General features: G+C 44.0%; 1 protein-coding gene across 2 annotated transcripts in view; it reads right to left on the reverse strand.

Moving 5' to 3' along the window:
* PRKACB (protein kinase cAMP-activated catalytic subunit beta) overlaps positions 1-12,507 on the reverse strand; it is a 112,127-nt gene extending 99,620 nt beyond the window's left edge. The window contains exon 1 of one of the 2 annotated variants that reach the window (XM_027830914.3): positions 12,115-12,507. In XM_027830914.3, the coding sequence (XP_027686715.1) occupies positions 12,115-12,160 (46 nt within the window). In that variant the 5' untranslated portion in view covers positions 12,161-12,507. The remainder of the gene's footprint in view (positions 1-12,114) is intronic. The other variant, XM_037906680.2, reaches the window with a different exon arrangement.
* Positions 12,508-21,983: the final 9,476 nt, after the last annotated feature.

The raw sequence follows: 21,983 nt of genomic DNA on the forward strand, positions 1-21,983 counted from the left end.
CAGTGTTGCACATTTAATTTTAGCAGAGTGAGGGCAAATCATCGGTTCTGTACGAAGAGGGAGAAGTTTCTAAGGCCACGTCTACACTACCGGTAGGTTGGCACTGCTGCAGTCAATACAGTGGTGTCGATTTAGCAGGTGGACTCTAGTACTCCACCTCCCCAAGAAGATAAGGGAAGTTGGCAGGAGAGTGTCTCCCATCGACCCAACTCAGTGTAGACACCGCGGTAGGTCGACCTAAGCTACGTTTGACTTCCGTTACGTTATTGATGTAACTGAAGTAGCGTAACTTGGGTCAACTTGCCGCAGTAGTGTAGACCAGCACTAAGGGTATGTCTACACTGCAAAAATACAGACACCTCCCTCCCCTAGCAGCAAGTCTCAGAGCCAGGCTCAACTGACTCAGGATTGCAGGGCTCACACTATAGGGGAAAAATAGCTCAGTAGCCGTTCAGGCTGGAGCCTATGCTCTGAAACCAGGCAACCGGGCTGGGTTTCAGAGACCAGGCTCCAACCCGAGTGGGAACATCTAAACTGCTATTTTCAGCCCAGTAGCGAGCTCTGCAAGCCTGAGTCAGTTGACACAGGCTCTGAGATTTGCTGCCAGGGGGTGGCTTTTGTTTTGTGTTTTTTTGCAGCATAGACATATGCTAAATTCGGGGGGGGGGGGGGGGAGAATAGGTAAGAATGCAATATTATTGTTGTACTATGAAAACACTTGGTAGGATTTCTATCTTTCAGGTTTGTGAGGAATCCTCAGTTTTCTAGTTTTATAAATACAATTTAAAAAAAACAATATGAAGTTCACTTGTTAAAACATTCCAACACCACGTTGTTGGATTACAAGTTTATTTTCTATTATTTGCCACCTCAAATAAAAAAACATGCTATAGCAGCTAATTAGAGTAACTACGCAAATCATTATGTTCTGTTAAGGAGGTGTACAGATAGCTGGGCAAACTTTTTGGAAGCTGACAGCATAAAATGTGAGTTTGAACACACCCCATTAACATTGTTTCTTGACTAAAACTGTAACAGTGTTCCACCTTAAAAGTAAGCCATCAACTTGAAATGAATATTGAGTTAAGACCATTTCTGTGCACTGAATACCCACCTACATCCTTTAAAGTAGTGTAGAAAATTAGGGAAGGGGGCCGTCACTTGGCAGAAAGATACATTTACCTTAAAAAAAGAATGCCATAACTTATTGTACCTAATGCTATACCATTCTTCACCATAATTAAGAGCATTCAGCACAGAAATTTAAGATTAATTCAATTTTCATTTTACTTTCTGAAGATTTATCATTAACTTGGCATATACAAATTCACCAAGGAGAACAAAATTCTACTAAATATAAAAGTAACTGTTCAACTCTTCAGAAGCACTACCCACAATGAACCTCCCAGGTCACCTAGTTGTATATGAAGCTATTGAAGACTCCAGAAACTCAAACTGCTTTGTTTTGCAATTTGATATTTATGCAGGACATTAATCTGTAATATGAAATAGTGTCTGAAATTATTTCACTTTGAAATTCAGTTTACAGAAAATGAGTACTTTTAGAAACATAACTTAGTTCAAGTATTTGGAACATGGACTTAGTATACATACACAGTAGCCAGTCTGACAATAGGCTGGAACGTTGGAATGCACTATTGATAGTCTCTTCTCCCAATAATTTACAAGCTGGAGCCCCAGTCTCAGAATCTACCTTGCATGGATGGACCCTTGTGCCTGATTTCAATGGGGCTCCAACACGAATCCAGCTGTATCATTGGGGCCAGGAATTTTAAAAACAGCAACCCTAAGAACAATACTATTTTATTGATTTGTAGAGAACACTTTAGAAAAGTACAAAGATATAGATGTATTCAGAATGGGCCTGATTCTCTTTTCACATCAGTGAAAGCGAGGGACAATCAGGCTCAAAGGACTTCCAAAGCTCAAAACAATTATTTTAATCATGTAAATAATCTGCATTCCTAAGCTTATACGCTTACCATACATAAACTAAGCTATTTTGTTACAGCTAACTGTTAAATTGTCCAATAAATCTACTACAGCTTTGTGTATTTCCCATCACTGCATGTATTAAATATAAATTAGCCATTAAAAATTATGTTCATTAAAAAAATTAAATATCAAAGCTGTAGCAGAAGTCACCAGAAATGTTAAAGATACAGCTGACACGTCTATATTAATTCAATGTGTACCATTTTCCTTTGCCATACTGGTGCATGTTAAAATATAGTCTCAAACTTTCAGACTGATACCACCTCCTACCCCCATTTTCGCCCTGCAACACTTTCTTCCTTCCCACTCCTATCGTGTTTACAGTGCTTACTTTGTATGTATTTTTATTACAAGTATTTGTACTGTAAAAAAAACAAAAGAAATAGTATTTTTCAATTCACCTAATACTAGTACTGTAGTGCAATCTCTTTGTTGCAAAAGTGCAACTTACAAATGTAGATATTTTTGTTACATAATTGCACTCAAAAACAAATCCATGTAAAATTTCAGAGCCTACAAGTCCACTCAGTCCTACTTCTTCTCCTTCAGCCCAACGCTAAGGCAAACAAGTTTGTTTACATTTACAGGAGATAACGGTGCCCTCTTCTTATTTACACTGTCACCAGAAAGGCATTTGCATGGCACTTTTGTAGCCGGCATTGCAAGGTATTTACATGCCAGATATGCTAAACATCCATATGCCCCTTCATGCTTCGGCCACCGTTCCAGAAGACATGCTTCCATGCTGATGGAACTCATTAAAAAAAATAATGTGTTAATTAAATTTGTGACTGAACTCCTTGGGGAAGAATTCTATGTCTCCTGTTCTGTTTTACCAGCATTCTACCATATGTTTCATGTTATGGCAGTCTTGGATGAATACCCAGCACATGTTCATTTTAAGAACACTTACACAACAGATTTGATAAAACAAAGAGAAGGTACCAATGTGAGATTTCTAAAAATAGCTACAGCACTCAACCCAAGGTTTAAGAATCTGAAGTGTCTTCCAAAATCTGAGACGGATGAGGTGTGGAGCATGCTTTCAGGAGTCTTAAAAGAGCAACACTCTGATGCAGAGACTACAGAACCAAAACCACCAAAAAAGAAAATCAACCTTCTGCTGGCGGCATCTGACTCAGATGATGAAAATGAACATGCGTTGGTCCACTCTGCTCTGGATTATTATCGAGCAGAACCCGTCATCAGCATCGACTCATGTCCTCTGGAATGGTGGTTGAAGCATGAAGGGACATATGAATCTTTAACACTTCTGGCACGTAAATATCTTGTGACACCAGCTACAACAGTGCCATGTGAACACCTGTTCTCACTTTCAGGTGACATTAATCAAAAAAGTCACCATAAATACTATTGGAGCTTATCTGTCTATTCATCTATGCATATGTACCATTAATTATGTCATCTCCAATTCACCTGTCAGGGACAAGAACAAAAAGCAGATTCTAGGTGCAGAGAAAGTAATGGTATTTTTTTCGTGTTTAAATCTCATGTTTGCTCCTTTGACACAATAGCTACTCAGGGTGCCAGATTTTTCTTTCACCCTACTTTAATACCAATTAGTGTGTTTGTTTTTCAGTGCTAACAGCAAGGCATGATCTACACTTAAAAATTAAATCAACGTAGGTACTACGTCACTCACAGACGTGAAAAATTTCACACCCTGATTTCTGTAGTTAGGTCAACCTAACCCTCTGGTGTAGATGCAACTAAATCAAGGAAATAATTATTCTATTGACCAACCTACCACATCTCAGAGAGGTGGATTAACTACATTGATGGACAAACCCCTTCTGTGTATGTAGGAAGTGTCAAAACTACTGTGCCACAGCAACACAGCTGTAGTGCAGCTGCTGTAGCGTAGGCTTACCCCAAGTGCAGTAGTTTACCAAGTATGCACTTGCTCTTGGCAGGAAGAAATCAGAACTCCTGGTGCCTAAACATTCCTAAATTTCTATCTTACTGTTAAAAATTTATCAGCTACAGTGTGACAACAAACCCAAAAATGTGCCCCTACAAACAATCAAACAGACCAAACACGCTAGTACATCTGATAATGATGCTTCAAGTTGAAAGAGGATTTTCTAGCTTTCTTGATTGTTTTAACAACTTAGATAAGATGGTCAATTATTTTAGCCTACCTTATTCTATCAAGCAGGAGAGAGAGAAGGTGCGTAAGGAAATATCTTTTATTGGACCAACTTCTGTTGGTGAAAGAGATGAGCTTACACTTGTCTCTTTCACCAGCAGAAGTTGAAATATCTTTTATTACACCATCACCCACCTTGTCCCTCTCTAATATCCTGGCACCCACATGGCTACAGCAACACTGCAAATGTCATGGGAGAGATATTTTATGTTTCTCGGTGTTATGAAGAGACAACTGTCTTCTTCTAGAATACCCATACTGGTTTGCAGTACTTGAGAGTCTCTTTGGGCTTGTCTTCACTGTTAAAAAAGCTGAGTTTTTTATGCTGGAGTAATTAGCATGCACTAACTATCCTAAAATAAAAATACAGTGAAGATAAGGCATTCCAGTTTTACTCCTATGTAAACTCATAGAGGTCAACCTGGCCTCAGCAAGTTTATCTTGCAGTAAAACTAAAATGCCTCGTCTTCACTGTATTTTTACCTTAGGATAATTCATGAATGTCACCCTATTGCAAAACATCAGCTTTTTACAGCAGTGAAGACAAACCCTTCGACTGCATCTTCACTGCAAGATACACCATGGTGTAAGCAATCATGGGGCTAGCCAACTCGTGATAACCTAACCCGTGGGGGCATGACTACACCTGCTAATCCCTACAGCAAGACCTGCAATTGACACATTTTACTGGGTAAGAATACTAGAGTGTCTTAGCACAAAGAACCATGGACTATGCCCACAGGTACATACCAGTGAGTGTACAAACAGTCAGGACACAGGAAAGCAGGTAGGGATTTGCTGTAGGAACACTAACACCTGGGCTAGGCTAATCTAGATGCTCAGATTGGTTGCTCAATCACCCAGGGGTTGGTACCAATCACTGTCTAGGGTAGACAAGTATTCAATGATTTTTCAAAACACGTTCGTGACTTTTGATACGGACATGCTTGTGAGAGTGGAGAGGTGGGTAAATGAATGGGTACAACTAACAAATATATAACAACAATGCATCAAATGATTTTAGATATTTTAAAGTGGAAAACAATCTGAGCCCACAACAGGAGCAAGGGACAGTAGCAAAATGCTCAAAAGGACAGAACAACCCCAGAATGTTAACATAAACTTGTTATGCTGCTATATGACTATCTTTTCTATGTATTATTTTAAATTACTGTTAGGGAATTTTGAGCTGTGAGTAGGTTTTTTTCTTTATTAAATCAAAACAAAATAAATTGTACAGTTTACAGACAGGCAAACTATGAATTGGCATTGCACAAGATTTCCCACACATTTCAGCAAATCTGGCTCAATGCTAACCTGATAGACCTCTGCTACTCTAATCTTGAGTCTCTTTTGAAAGGAGATTCTCATATGTGACCATCCCCAAAACACTAACTAGGATAATTCCACCAAAGCTATTTTCAAATGTTAGTTCAGCAAGTAATTGGAACTAGTGTTGATTTTCAGATGGTGAAACAGTAATGCTGAAAGCCCACCGAATAAATAGCAGAGACAGTTTGAGCACAAAATATAGGACAACAGTTTTAAATCTATTATTTGTGGATGGTAGAAACAACACTGGAGTAAAGATTTTCTCTCTCAGGATATACTCCCTATATCTAATATATTTAAATGTGTAAACAAGACTAGAAGTTGTCATTGGCAATTTCAAAGTCAAGGAGCATAAACTCACTGTACAAAAGGATTATTACCATTGAACAAAACTACAGTCAAACCCTAAATATCACATCCAAAGGTCCCAAAGACCATTGTTACAGGGGACTGAGTGGCTCAGGAAATTAGTAATGGAGTATAGAACTTTTCACCTCTATATCACTGGTGAGTAATGACATAGCTGTGTATCAGCGAATGGCTGTATGAAATGAACTGATGGTCCGTCCAATTCTTAGTAGACAGGAACTGCCAACAATATTACTAACTTGTACTGGTAGTCTCAACCATATAATGACTGGACACGAAGAACCTCCCCCCCAAAAGGTAGTGTCTTCAGAACAGTTGAAATTTACTGGTAAAGCAGCATGGGGAGAGTCACACCGTATCTACGTATCTGGGACCTTTCAAATAAGCACTACTCACAAAATAATTCAGAGGAATGCAAAGAAGAGGGTCTGACCGTAATAGGTGCTCCCTCATACAGAAGGTGTTGCAGTGTTGCTAGTCTGGAGAGGGGGAGAGTGAGCATGTAACAGATGTACATTGTCCCAGACATGTGGAAAAATAAACACAAGATGCAAGGGACATAGTTTAATTAGAGGAGAACCTTATTACCTTAATTCATCTGGGAACTACGAGGCAATCAACATTATGAATCATTTCAATATGGTGGAAAGATACCCCTCAACCCCTATCCCAACACAGCTGGTCCCCAAAACATTGTTAGGATCCCAATGCCCTCCCCTCATATGAAGGTTAAGGAACTGGATTGTTTCCTCACTGCCCCAGACCTTAGGAGTCCCAACCCCATTTACCAGCTTCTTTTGGGGATGCCTTCCCCTAAGTCTATTTATAATTCTAGTTTAATCAGGGAACAGGACTCCTTATGAAACGAACACCTGCAACAAACACCTGCTAAAGTGTCACAACTTGACCTTTACCTCCTGACTAACTCCACTGTATCCCTGAACAGCTGTGGGGAAGGCCTGAACAGTCACTCCATGCTGACCAATTGCACCATAATTGGAAAATTCCTTCCCTGTCCCTAAAAAGGCCACTAACACAATGGCCACAGCAGACCTAAAATCCTGGTACTATACTAACCAATGAGAGGGTGCTCAGGCTAGAGGTCTATATACCCTTTCCCATTTGTGCAAGGGCTAATGACTTATCTGAGCAAACCAGCCAAAGCACCAGCTTAGGCGATGCCTTCCCGCTGCACCCACAGTGAGACAATCCTTCCTAACCTAAAGGGGGGACCCTTAAAGGAGCCACTATCCATCCTCCCTCCCCCACCAGTCCAAACAAATGTGTAAACAACTGAAGATCCCAGAAGTTTGAGCTTGTAAAGACCTGTTACGCCATAGTCCAACCATTCCTGTAAGTGCAGGATATGGTCCTCAGATAATGAGAGGAGGTATCTGGAATTAAAATTAAACTACACCTAATCTTAAAAGCTTCCACATCAACTCTAAAGAAGTTAAAAAAAAAAACAAAAAAAAAAACAACTCCATATTTTACATTATTGTTAAAAAAAAGTGGCAAGGACAAAGACTAGTGATTAACTTAAAGGTTACAGAAATTGAGCAGTTTCAAAATGAATGTAAAGAACAGAAAAAGTGTATAAAACTTTCAATTAAATAGAAGTTAAAGAGTATTCTAATCACCTAAGTGATTCTTTAATACAGTTTAGTAACTAATATTAGTATAACCAAAAAAGGTTTGGTTGTTTGTTTTTTTGGGGGGGGGGGGTTAAGTTTAAGATTTTATTCTGAGATTCAAAACTACAACTTTCTTCCCTCAGAGAAGATGGTAAAAGATTAGAAAACAATTTCTAAACTAATTCACGTTGTAACTGCATGTGTGCACTATTTCATAGATTAAAAAAAAAGAGCAAGTAATGCAGAGCTATACACATTACTTAAAATCACTGGATTTCTAGTAATTTATAGAAAGAACATATACTTTCTACAAACTTTGCAATTAATGTAGTTAACTTATTCAACACTATTTAGACTGGCCAGATAATGTTAAAACATTATAAAACTGATCATGTACTCTAGAGCAAGAGATCTATTTATGAGACCAAATGTCATTTGTTGTCCTTGTTCTATTTTAGAAGACTACAGTAAAGTCATATTTCCTTTATTAAAACTGCACCCAAGACAAAGATTCATCTTAATAAAACTAACATTTCTCTCTCTCTTTTCTTCCACAGAGAGCTAAATCAACAAAGGGTTCTTTTTAAATTTAATTTGCCCCATGTTATACTTAAAATTGCACTAACCCAGATTTAGCTATTTAGACAGTGCGGCAAACCTTGTTCTCAGATACACTAAATTCAGAGGGGGGGTTAAATAGATATAAAAATAAAGACTTAGCCCATTGTGTCCTATTAAACGTATACAAAGACAAAAGGCCAAATACAGAAATGCATTTAAGGAAGTCCAACTTTGTGTAATTTACATCATCTTCTGATCCACTCAGCATGCAAGTTACAACTATAAATGCTCTTATCTTGCAAGCTTCTCAACCGTTGCAGACTTTTATACTATGTGGTGCCCCATTAAAGTCAATAGGGTCCACCCAGACAAAACAGCTTACTTTTTCTGTCTCACACCCCATAACACCTCACTTCTGATTTTGGCCCAATGATACTACAGACACTACAGTGGCACAGCTATAGCACTGCAGCTGTACCACTGTAGCACCATAGTGTACCAGCATTTCTCAAAAGCGTCCACCATGGCTGCATGCGGCCATCAGGGGCTTTCCTTGCGGCGACAGCCCCCTGGGCTGTGTGTGTGGGGAAGTAACAGCCCCTCCCCCTCCCTGTTGCTCCTGGATGCACCACCTTGGTGTTGGTTGCTGGGGCTGCCAGCAGGGGTTGGGCCCTGCCCCCCTCTGGAGACACCTGGGGCACAATGCTGGAGGAACAGGCAGGCGGTGAGTGCCCCAACCTCCCAAGACGGTGGGGCTCAGGCTTTGGGCTTTAGTCCTGGGGTGGTGGGCTGGCAGGCTCTGGCGCGGGGCTTTGGGCTCCAATCCCAGGCTCTGGCTGCATAGTGGCAGGCCCTAGGCTCCGGTGGCGGGGCTTCAGGCTCTAGCCCCCGCCCCGCCTCCCCTAACCCCTCATCCAGGGTTTAATTTGTCCCCAGGCTTGGCAGGGCTGAGTAAGTCTGCTGTGAAAAGTGATATTTGTACGTTAATATCACTTTTCACAATGGATTTACTAGCTAGCAATAAATAAATTATAATGATTTGGATGTGCATATTTAATTGTTTTTCTTAAAGCTAATTAAGTATTTTAGGAAACAGTGTAAGAGTGGCCACCAGCAAGAGTTGGCAGCCGCACTGAGGCCACTAAAAAATTTGTCTTGAGAACCCCTGGTGTAGACACTTGCTAAAGCAACAGAAGGGATTTTTTCATTGCTACAATTAACCTACCCACTTGAGAGGAGGTAGATAGGTCAACAGAAGAATTCTTCCATAGACTCAGTGATGTCTATACCGGGGCTTAGGTTTGCGTGACCCAGGGTGTTAGTTTTTCCAAACCTCCGAGCAACATGGCTAGATTAACCTAAATTTTAGATGTAGACCAGGTATACGTTTACTATATACTATGATAGCCTGGAAGAGAGGGGCATAGCAGAAAAAGGAACTAACAGTATAAAACATAAAGAGAAGTAGGCTACATCCCACTTTTACATCCACCTGCTTACATACTAGATAGCACTATGATGTAAGTCACACCAACTTATGACTCCCTCTTAGTCCCAGATACAAAAAGTAACTTACATTACCTTACACAACGTAGTGCAGTAGATCGAAAGTTACCATTTTGATTCCATTCACTTGCAAGTCTTGTTTGGATGTAGTTTTTAAGATTATGTTTTGCATTCTACTGTTTCGACTAATATACAACTATTCATTCTACAACCATGCAAAGTTCATTATTAGTTACTGAAGACATTTGTAACAAAGACAAAAAGCTAAAGAAAACACAAAGACTACAGTTAAGTAGCAGATTTTGCTATATAAATGGACCACTCAACCATACTGTTATAATCTACATTGACCTAAGACAGTAAAAGAGCTCTTAAGATAAACTACATTTGCTTTTGCAAGTCGTAATCACTACAAGCCAAGTTACCCTCCATTGTTCTTTCAGGGAGCTCAGTATGCCCTTGATATGCACAATGCCATGAGCTGCACACATGGATTAAGGCCATATTATCACCCTTTCGTAATCCCTGGGTATTTTTCATTAACAACAAATCCAAATCACTCTTCTTCCTGAGAGACTTTTACTCCTATAAACAAGGCTGAATATCCCTTTTTGCTTCCAATAATTTACTACATGCAAGTTTGCAATTACTTGATCCTATAGAGTAAACAAATCGAGGTCTTATACAAGTGGTAGAGAAGTAAGGGACAATTTCATCCCTTAATTACAAAAGTAATGTCACTACAGAAATTCCTAGTATTAAGTATGCTGACAAATTAGAAATCTGAGTGCTGCACTCTATTCAGAGCTTTCATTTTATAAGTAAACCCTTTAAAAATAAGAAAGAGAAGTTCTGAAATACATTGTTTGTGGGCCTCAGAATTCCTAAATGCTTTATTTGGTTGCATGTAAAAGTCTAATGCAAGTCTTTATTACTCCCATTAACCTAAGATTTAATTTAACAAGATAAACCAGCAGAAATATGGCTGTCACAGAAGTATAATGCAATATTTTGTCATTAAGAGTTTCAGAAGTTGTCCAAATGTGAGGGTATTTTTATGTTTATAAAACCAAATAAATATGATTTTTTAAAAAGATCAAAATAGTATTTAAGTATCTCATATAATATTTGTAATCAAAACTCTACCATCACACACTAGTGCTTTTGAACCAGAAAGTAAAACTGAACAGTCTAGTTTCACTGGCCAAGGTCCAATCCTGCAAATGAATCCAGAAAAATCCAATGGAGCTCTGTGTTAGTGGTGGTGGTGGTGGTCTACCTGTGTAAATCTGATTGCAGGACTAAGTTTAAGGGATAAATAAATGGAAAAAGTAAACAGTGACAACAACAAAAAGTTTAAAGGTCCTTCATTTATAATAATCCAATAGTATTTTTAGTGACAGAGGTAAGACACTGTTATAAGAATACAGTATTTGTAAATGTTCAGTATTCCTTTAAATAAGCAGTTTTTCATTGGACCCTGCCATGCAATTTACCCAACAGAAACTTATCCAAAGTTATAAAGTAGTTAGCAAGACAGTTAACAGACAAAAAAGAGTTTGGTGCATTTAATCATCTTTAAGTTATTTAACGATCATGACGATATACCTGGAACAAAACCAGTAATCCACTAATTCACATAGTTCAATATTGAGCTACAGCTCTCACTTGTAAAAACCAAAAGTAAGGTAAAATGTTTTTTAAGTATATACCTAAATAAATACTTCAATGAGTAGAACTTCTATATCCCAACAATACAGACACACTAAAAGGGATTCTTACATAGTTTGTGGGGGAGGAGATGACAATGTTCAGTAACTCAGGAAGACTGGGGAGTTTCTGTCCTACATTCACACCAGTAGGATAGAAATACACATGCACCTGATATACCACAGCATAGTTAGAAAGCTGTATAATGACACCAACTCAGTGTCGTCTCTGCTATCAAAGGTGCGTGCAGGGGTGGAGAAATAAATGTTGTGGAACATGTGAAAGGCTGAAGGCTAGGGGGATGACAGACTGCTTTAGAGCAACCCCTCCTCTTGCAGAAGGAGAGGCTGGTTCTTTGGGAAGCCGACTAAGATGGAAGAAGCTCGTAGAGCAGCAGCTTGTGAGTGTGACAGACACCTGCTGTGGGACAGCCTGGCACAGCGGATCGGCGCGGCATTGGCTCGGCGGTACGCTAGGCTGGGGCTGCTGCAGGCTGGGACAAAGCGATTTAAGCCGCTTACAACGATGCTGCTCGAGACCCTAAGCCCAGGGATGGGCGATGCACCAGCAGCTGCGAGGCTGGAGGAGACGTGGACCCGGCCACCCTACAGCCTGGATCCCCCAGCGCACAGCAGGCCCCCCTAGACAGCAGGGTACCAGGCACCGGGCTAGGCAGAGCCCTAGCTGCAAGGCCTGCGCTGGTCAGGGGGCTCCGCGCTGCAGCCCGCTAGGCCGCGGGGCCTGGGCCGGCCCTGTGCGCGCTGGACCCAAGGCCGCTAGGCCCCCTCCCCAGGGGATGGGGTCTCACGCACTCACCGCTCTCGATCTCGTTGCCCTTCTTGGCGGTGGCTGCGTTCCCCATGGCCGGGCCGGAGCGATGGGGGGAGGGTGCGGTGTCGCTCCGGCGGGAGGGGGTGTCTGACAGCTCCGCCCGCGGGCCCTGCGGCTGGCTCGGCTGCCTCCCCTCCCTCACCCCGCGCTGGGTCTGTGTCTCCGGCCGCCGCGGAGGAGGAGGAGGAGGAGGAGAGCGCTCTGGCCCCCCGCCCCCACTCAAACACACGGCGGAAATGACGGCCGAGGAGGCACCTCCTCCGTGCTCCACGGGCCGCTCGCCGCTGTCCTGTGCAGCCAGGGCGGCTGGGGACACAGGAGCAGGCTGCGCAGGGCGAGGAGCCAGGCAGCTGTGTGCCACGGGGCAGAGCTCCCCGCGTCCTGCTCCGCCCACCCCACAGAGCGCCCCCGTCCCGCGTCCCCTCACCCCACAGAGCGCCCCCGTCCCCCCACAGCTACCCCGTCCCGCGTCCCCTCACCCCACAGCTCCCCCCGTCCTGCTCCGCCCACCCCACAGAGCGCCCCCGTCCCGCCACAGCTACCCCCGTCCCCTCACCCCACAGAGCGCCCCCGTCATCCCACAGCTACCCCGTCCCGCGTCCCCTCACCCCACAGCTCCCCCCGTCCTGCTCCGCCCACCCCACAGAGCGCCCCCGTCACCCCACAGCTACCCCGTCCCGCGTCCCTCACCCCACAGAGCGCCCCTCACCCCACAGCTACCCCGTCCCGCGTCCCCTCACCCCACAGAGCGCTCCCGTCACCCCACAGCTCCCCCCGTCCTGCTCCGCCCACCCCACAGAGCGACCCCGTCACCCCACAGCTCCCCCCGTCCTGCTCCGCCCACCCCACAGAGCGACCCCGTCACCCCACAGCTACCCCCGTCCCCTCACCCCACAGAGCGCCCCCGTCATCCCACAGCTACCCCGTCCCGCGTCCCCTCACCCCACAGATCGCCCCTCACCCCACAGCTCCCCCCGTCCTGCTCCGCCCACCCCACAGAGCGCCCCCGTCAGCCCACAGCTACCCATCCCGCGTCCACTCACCCCACAGAGCGCCCCTCACCCCACAGCTCCCCCCGTCCTGCTCCGCCCACCCCACAGAGCGCCCCCATCACCCCACAGCTACTCCGTCCCGTGTCCCGTCACCCCACAGCTACCCCTGTCCTGCTCTGCCCACCCCACAGAGCACCCCGTCACCCCACAGCTACCCCGTCCCGCACCCCCATCACCCCACAGCTACCCCGTCCCACCTCCCCTCACCCCACAGAGCGCCCCCGTCACCCCACAGCTACCACGTCCCGCGTCCCCTCACCCCACAGAGCGCCCCCATCACCCCACAGCTACCCCGTCCTGCGTCCCCTCACATTTACCCCGTCCCGCCTCCCCTCACCCCACAGAGCACCCCGTCACCCCACAGCTACCCCGTCCCGCGTCCCCTCACCCCCCAGAGCGCCCCCGTCACCGCACAGCTGCCCCCATCCTGCTCCGCTCATCCCACAGAGCGCCCCTCACCCCACAGCTACCCCCATCCTGCTCCGCCCACCCCACAGAGCGCCCCCGTCATCCCACGGCTACCCCCGTCCCATGTCTCCTCTCACCACAGAGCGCCCCCTCACCCCACAGCTACCCCCATCCCGCGTCCCCCTCACTCCACAGCTTTTCCCCGTCCTGCTCCGCCCACCCCACAGAGCACCCCCTCCCCCCACAGCTACCCTGTTCCGCTTCTCCAACCCTACAGAGCGCCTCCCTCACCCCACAGCTATCCCCATCCCGTGCCCCCCACCCCACAGAGCGCCCCCCTCATCCCACAGCTACCCCCGTCCCATTCCCCTCACCCCACAGGGTGCCCCTCACCCCACAGCTACTCCATCCCACACCTCACACCCCCTCAACTACTCTGTCCCATTCCTCCCACCTCACAGAGTGCCCCCTCACCCCACAGCTACCCTCCATCCTGCTCCTCCCACCCCACAGAGCGCCCCCCTCACACCAGATCTACCCCCGTCCCTCTCCTCCCACCCCACAGAGCACCCCATACCATGGCTACCTCCCGTCTTGCTACCCCCTCCCACACAGCTAGTTCCCATCCTGTTCCCCCAGAGCGCCCCCTTTACCCTCAGAGCTACCCCAATCCTGTGCCCCTCACCCCACAGAGCACCCCCCTCACCTCAGAGCCCCCCATGCAGAGTGCACCCTTGCCTGATGCATCACTCACCCACATACAGGTAGCACACGCTCACAAGCACATTAACACACTCCTACATAGACAACCTAGACTGGCATTACTGAGCACTTTTATAGCACTCCTACGAAGATATATTTACATTTCTCTACAGAGTCTTGAAAAATTCGCAAAGGAAGCTATCTGACGGAAAAAGAACAATAGTATTTCTTCTAATCTCTTGCTGCCCTGGGAATGCTGTGGATAACAACAGTAATATCTTTAGATGAAAATGTGCTTTTCAAGTTGATGCTCCTGTAAATACTGTATATATTTTATCGCATCAGATACTTTTAATTTAGTTACGGTGGGACAGGTTTAGCAACAGGAGGGTCATGCCGCATATATTAAAGGTGGAGAGACTGTGAATTAGTCCATCCTGTATAGGAGCTTTCATTCAGATTTGTACATGTTTTGTCCTGACCTGCATTATCCCAGAGGAGCACCTATGTCTTTGTGGGTCATGTATGGAGAGGCAGCAGTGATGTAGCCTGGTCTTGACTCAGTACAGTTTTTCTATTCAGTTTTTGTCTACATACTTGTTATACTATTGGGGGAATTCTATGCCAAAATTTTAAAAATTCTGCCCCCAATATTTTAAAATTCTGCATATTTTATTTGTCAAAATAAAACAATATAATCACACCAGTTTCAATTATTTTGGTAATTTATTTCAAAATACCTGTCAGCAAGTATGTCTGTAACAATACAGACAACAAAAAAGATTCAGGAAATGTTTTTTGACAAATAGATTCTTACTAGGCATATTAATACAGAACTCTGAGTAATAATTCATTTAAACTACAATACAGAACCATATTTCCTGCAGCCTTCAGAAGCTATGCAAAGGCTTGGGGGAGTTGTGGGTAACAGAGGAGCTGAGGGAGAAGAAAGTAATTGCTGGGCAGGAGCATGAGTTTGAACTTGAAGGGTATCGGTGGAAAAAGTATGGAACAGGGAAGGGATTGTTAGGAAGCATCCCCCATGCAGACGCTGGCTGACCCCTACCCTCTCCCATTCAGTCACGCACATCGGCTCCTGCACCCCCATATGTCCTTGCACCCCTTGTCCACATGTGTCCCTCCAACCCCACTTGGACACCCATTCCCCCATCCCCATATGGCCCTACACCCCTCCCTCTGTACCCATGTGTCCCTGCACCCTCTGTCCCCATGCATCTCTGTGACCCCCCTCAGCCATCCGCCTGTAGCTCCGCCCCCCCCTCCGCTCATGTGGCCCTGCACCTCCCTCCCTGTGTGGCCCTGTGCCTCCACTCCCATTCAGCCCCTGCCCCAGTCTGTCCTCCACTAGCCCTTATGAACCCCTGTCTGACCCCCCAGCAGCCCCATGCTGTCTGTCTCCGCATATCCCCTGTCTCAGAACGTGGCCCAACAATAGAAGAAGGCAGGCTCTTTCTCTTCCCTGTCATAGCTGGGGCTGGCCAGGAGTGGCTGCTGTGTTCTAGCACCACAGTGCCCTCTGGTTGGCAAAAGGCAGAACTGCAGCAACTTTTCAGCGGAAGCTACTTTCTGCAAAAAAATTGAAAATATGCGTGGCACATGAAATATGCATGCACGCAGTGGTGCAGATTTCCCCCAGGAGTATTGTTAGATGCCCCCAATTAAGGATGTCCTAGTTAAGAGCACTCTTCTCCACTGGCAAAGCTGAATCAGTTTGTAAATGCCTCAAGGAGTTGAAGGCACTTACAGGTGTTAGTAGCACAGCTGATAGAACTTATATACTCCACAATCTAAATAGCTTCATATCAAGGAACTTACAAGTTTGATTAAAGGAAGCTGAGCAAAAGAAGCTTCTCTTAGAGCAAGGATTTCTCAAACCTTTTCCTCATGTGGACCGCATTTCAACACAGAGATTGTCTTCTGGACAACATAACTTGATCACAATCATGCACACCAGTTTCCATTTGTGACGGTATAATGCTTTTGTGGCATCTACAATAGTTTTTTACATTCAAGATTTTAAACCAATCAAAGGCCTTAGATCATATTACGCACCTTAACCTCCTTCCCCTGACAATTTGAAGGAATGGCTAGAGGGCTGAGGAGGGAGTTGGGGGGAGGGCACTAATATACCTACTCTTTCAACTATTTTTATGCTTTCTGAAGCATGAAGGCACACACATTTGTTGGTTTTTAAGTGCACGCCTCAAAATGAAAAAAATATGCCATGCTCAGCACACAGCTTTCAAATGGTCACAACTTTATTTAAAAAGCAATGTTTTTCAACCCAAGAAAAGGCACTAGTTGTTGTTAAGGCTTATTTTCATGTCAACTTTTACCTTCAGTCAATTTTGACATGGCCATGTTAAATACAAAATATGTTTGAAAAAATTTGTTTAAATTAAGAAAAGTGTATTTCATTCTCTCACTCAAAAATAATAGAATTAATTTTATTGAAACTTTTTCTAAAAATTTCACCTTTGGATAGAGACCAAATATGGAAAAATAAATGGTGTATGTTTTCGAAAGCTTTGAACATGTGAAAACGGGGGGCTTTAGTGAAAAGAATTTTTAATAATAGCAGTTGCTATTGGTGCCCATAATAATGATATTTCCTACTATTCCCATCTGTCTTGCTTCACAATAGCTGATTGCCTAGAAGGATTAATAGTAGATAAAGTAGGCACAAAGCAATTTTTAAAACTGCTCTGCATATTTTGTTGTTGTATTTTTATTAGCTCAGCAATATACTTGAAGTGGTAGATAAGCAATTTGTCACAACTTAAAAAAAATTTAAACCAAAGTTGCTAGCAAATTTGAAACAACATTTTACATCACTATTACTTTCCATGCATTATAATAGCTGTTAATATACTGTATAATTTGAAACAAAAACAAAAAACAAAAACTAAGTAGAATTACTGTGATGTGCATGTGCATATTAGCTGTAACCATTATTCTTCCCACCCTATCTACTCCCTGATGGTTATTTTCCCATTTGTTGAGTCATATTTAATACGTTCTAATCCTGCAAACACATACTTAACTTCAGCCATGTCAGTAGTCTCACTGATTTCAAGGGAGCTACTACTACTACATAAGTGTCTGTAGAATCAGGGTCTTAGATTATAAGGTCTTCAGGACAGGGAAAATGTCTATTTGTACTGTAAAGTGCCTGTCACACTTTGGGGTGCTATGAAAACTAATGCTTGTTTGCCCTTATTATAGCTTAGCTCTGCCTCACTTACCTTTTATTTGAGAATGAAGATTAATCGTAGTGCAAAAATAGTATTTAAATAAATCTCTCTTTTCCTCAGTATTATTCATTATTTTCTAAAATACAGGTTGAACCTCTCTAATCCAGCACCCTGGGAACCTGACCTGTGCCAAACCAGAGTATTTGCTGAACCACAGGAGGTCAATATTGTAACAAATGGGTCTCTTTTTATTTTTATCTCACTGAGGCAAATAAACAGAACAACGCTTGCAACGCCACCTCGCCAAGGCTTACCGCCTCTCTTCATAGCAAAGTGTTAGTGTTGTTACACAATTTTACTGTATTGGCACAAGGAAATAAGAAGATAAAGCATAAAAAACATAAAATAAAATCATGCCAGACCACAGATGTTGCTGGACCAGAGAGGTTCAACCTGTACTAAACAGGAGTTCCTTGTAATATTGCCTGGATAGTATAATGACAGAAGCATTAGAAACACACTGGATTAGATTAGCATGGATACTAATGGTAAGGACAATAAGAATTTAAAAAAATTAGTGAGACATCAAATAACTAAATAATGAGAGAGAAATGAATTGAGGGGAAATGTAAAGACTATAAGGGGAAATGTAAGGATAATAAGGATTCTTTAATGACTCTAGTCTGTTTCACATAAAACTAAAAAAAAGATGGAAATTATGTCACACAATTTACAACTATTATCAGGTTAAAAAAAAATCACATAGGCTGTTTTCTAAACTCTCATGTATTGAGACAATAGCAAAGTAATGGACAGCTCCAGATAAAAAATTAGGAAAAAAATGGTTCAACACATTAAGGGCCAAGTTTTGCCACTTTTACTCACCTTGAATAATACCTTATTCTGCAGTTAATCCTATTGAAATCAATGGAACAAGCCAGTTAACAGTTACTATTCAACACCAAGGGTGGCAAAATCCAGCCCTATATAAATTACTCCAGGAAGATTTGCAAAAGAATTTCAAAAGTAGAAGCAGTTATAGCCAGTGTATCTAGAACTACATTCCTGTGCAACATCTTTGAGGGACTCAGTGGATTGGAAGTCTTTCCACTTCAAGAGAATTATAGATCCAATTTGTGATGGGGTATACCAGGCCCTTTGAGCCCCCGTGCTGGAGTCCTCCTGGTCCTACCATATCCCGCCCCAGAAAAGCAGCAGTAAAGATGGGTCCTCCAGGCCTGCCAAGAGAGGCTGCAAGGAAGCAGCCAGTCAGAGTTCAGCAGGCTCAGTTAAAAGGAGCTGCAGAGGCTGAGCTGATTAAGTTTTGGCTGGGACCAGAAGGGTGTGGAAAGATTGGAAGGCTGTGATGGTGATGAGGCCTGGGTGAGACCCTGCTCAGGCAGGGAACAGATAGAGAACTTCAGCCCTGAGATAGGGGTGAAGAGGAAGAGGCTATGTGGGAAGTTTCAGAGTAACAGCCGTGTTAGTCTGTATTAGCAAAAAGAAAAGGAGTACTTGTGGCACCTTAGAGACTAACCAATTTATTTGAGCATAAGCTTTCGTGAGCTACAGCTCACTTCATCGGATGCATACTGTGGAAAGTGTAGAAGATCTTTTTATATACACACAAAGCATGAAAAAATACCTCCCCCCACCCCACTCTCCTGCTGGTAATAGCTTATCTAAAGTGATCACTCTCCTTACAATGTGTATGATAATCAAGTTGGGCCATTTCCAGCACAAATCCAGGTTTTCTCACCCCCCCCCCCACACAAACCCACTCTCCTGCTGGTAATAGCTTATCTAAAGTGACCACTCTCCTTATAATGTGTATGATAATCAAGGTGGGCCATTTCCAGCACAAATCCAGGGTTTAACAAGAATGACTGGGGGGGGGGGAGGGGTTAGGAAAAAACAAGGGGAAATAGGTTACCTTGCATAATGACTTAGCCACTCCCGGTCTCTGTTCAAGCCTAAGTTAATTGTATCCAATTTGCAAATGAATTCCAATTCAACAGTTTCTCGCTGGAGTCTGGATTTGAAGTTTTTTTGTTGTAATATAGCAACTTTCATGTCTGTAATCGCGTGATAATCCCCGATAATGTCACGGCTAACCTGGTGGCTGAACTTTGTGACTTTGTCCTTACCCATAACTATTTTACATTTGGGGACAATGTATACCTTCAGATCAGCGGCACTGCTATGGGTACCCGCATGGCCCACAGTATGCCAACATTTTTATGGCTGACTTAGAACAACGCTTCCTCAGCTCTCGTCCCCTAAAGCCCCTACTCTACTTGCGCTATATTGATGACATCTTCATCATGTGGACCCATGGAAAAGAAGCCCTTGAGGAATTCCACCATGATTTCAACAATTTCCATCCCACCATCAACCTCAGCCTGGTCCAGTCCACACAAGAGATCCACTTCCTGGACACTACAGTGCTAATAAACGATGGTCACATAAACACCACCCTATACCGGAAACCTACTGACCGCTATTCCTACCTACATGCCTCCAGCTTTCACCCTGACCACACCACACGATCCATCGTCTACAGCCAAGCTCTGCGATACAACCGCATTTGCTCCAACCCCTCAGACAGAGACAAACACCTACAAGATCTCTATCAAGCATTCTTACAACTACAATACCCACCCGCGGAAGTGAAGAAACAGATTGATAGAGCCAGAAGAGTTCCCAGAAGTCACCTACTACAGGACAGGCCTAACAAAGAAAATAACAGAACGCCACTAGCCGTCACCTTCAGCCCCCAACTAAAACCCCTCCAACGCATTATTAAGGATCTACAACCTATCCTGAAGGATGACCCAACACCCTCACAAATCTTGGGAGATAGGCCAGTCCTTGCCTACAGAAAGCCCCCCAACCTGAAGCAAATACTCACCAGCAACCACATACCACACAACAGAACCACTAACCCAGGAACCTATCCTTGCAACAAAGCCCGTTGCCAACTGTGCCCACATATCTATTCAGGGGACACCATCACAGGGCCTAATAACATCAGCCACACTATCAGAGGCTCGTTCACCTGCACATCCACCAATGTGATATATGCCATCATGTGCCAGCAATGCCCCTCTGCCACGTACATTGGTCAAACTGGACAGTCTCTACATAAAAGAATAAATGGACACAAATCAGATGTCAAGAATTATAACATTCATAAACCAGTCGGAGAACACTTCAATCTCTCTGGTTACGCGATTACATACATGAAAGTTGCTATATTACAACAAAAAAAACTTCAAATCCAGACTCCAGCGAGAAACTGTTGAATTGGAATTCATTTGCAAATTGGGTACAATTAACTTAGGCTTGAATAGAGACTGGGAGTGGTTAAGTCATTATGCAAGGTAACCTATTTCCCCTTGTTTTTTCCTAACCACCCCCCCCCCCAGTCGTTCTTGTTAAACCCTGGATTTGTGCTGGAAATGGCCCACCTTGATTATCATACACATTGTAAGGAGAGTGGTCACTTTAGATAAGCTATTACCAGCAGGAGAGTGGGTTTGTGTGTATGGGTGGGGAGTGTGAGAAAACCTGGATTTGTGCTGGAAATGGCCCAACTCGATTATCATACACATTGTAAGGAGAGTGATCACTTTAGATAAGCTATTACCAGCAGGAGAGTGGGGTGGGAGGAGGTATTTTTTCATGCTTTGTGTGTATATAAAAAGATCTTCTACACTTTCCGCAGTATGCATCCGATGAAGTGAGCTGTAGCTCACGAAAGCTTATGCTCAAATAAATTGGTTAGTCTCTAAGGTGCCACAAGTACTCCTTTTCTTTTTGCTATGTGGGAAGGAGCCCAGGGAATAGGAGCAGCAGCAACTGTTACAGGAAGCAGCACATGACTGCTATTTATAGGGTCCTTGGGATAGGACCTGGTTGTGCTGACTCCTGCCACTGGTGGAGTGGAAAAGCCCCACGATGGGGACAAGTTTCCTTCTGGAGTCCAAAAAAGGGGCTAGAGTTTAAACAGGCCCAGAGATGGGGCTGAAGACCCTGGAGAGGGCCAACTGTTTGTTGGACTGTATTACCCCAGAAAGGGTTCATCCATTTTAGATTTTGTGTGACTTAGCTGAAGGGCTGAGCCAATGAACACCTGCCTGATCAGGCGAACAGCTGACGTGGGGCACTGCAAAAAGAGCGAGTGCAGGTTTGTACCCACGCAACAGGCGCTCATGAGAGGTGAGGGTATACCATCATAAAATTCCATCAAGTTTACTCACATTGAATAATACCTTTATGATGGGTTGGAGCCCTCTTCTGGGATGCCACCTGATCTACTGGGATTTCACTGAGCCTCTCTTGCTCAATCAGCCTGGGTTCCTTCTCTCTGCTTTGCTGAATTAGGCTCTCCGGCCTCTTGCAGCACACACACACACAGGTAGGGCCACACCCTGCTGCAGTCACAGACTGAAGTCAGCTCTGTGTGAGACGACTC

This window comes from Chelonia mydas, chromosome 8 (assembly GCF_015237465.2).
Source record: "Chelonia mydas isolate rCheMyd1 chromosome 8, rCheMyd1.pri.v2, whole genome shotgun sequence".
In the NCBI taxonomy this organism is placed as follows: domain Eukaryota; kingdom Metazoa; phylum Chordata; order Testudines; family Cheloniidae; genus Chelonia; species Chelonia mydas.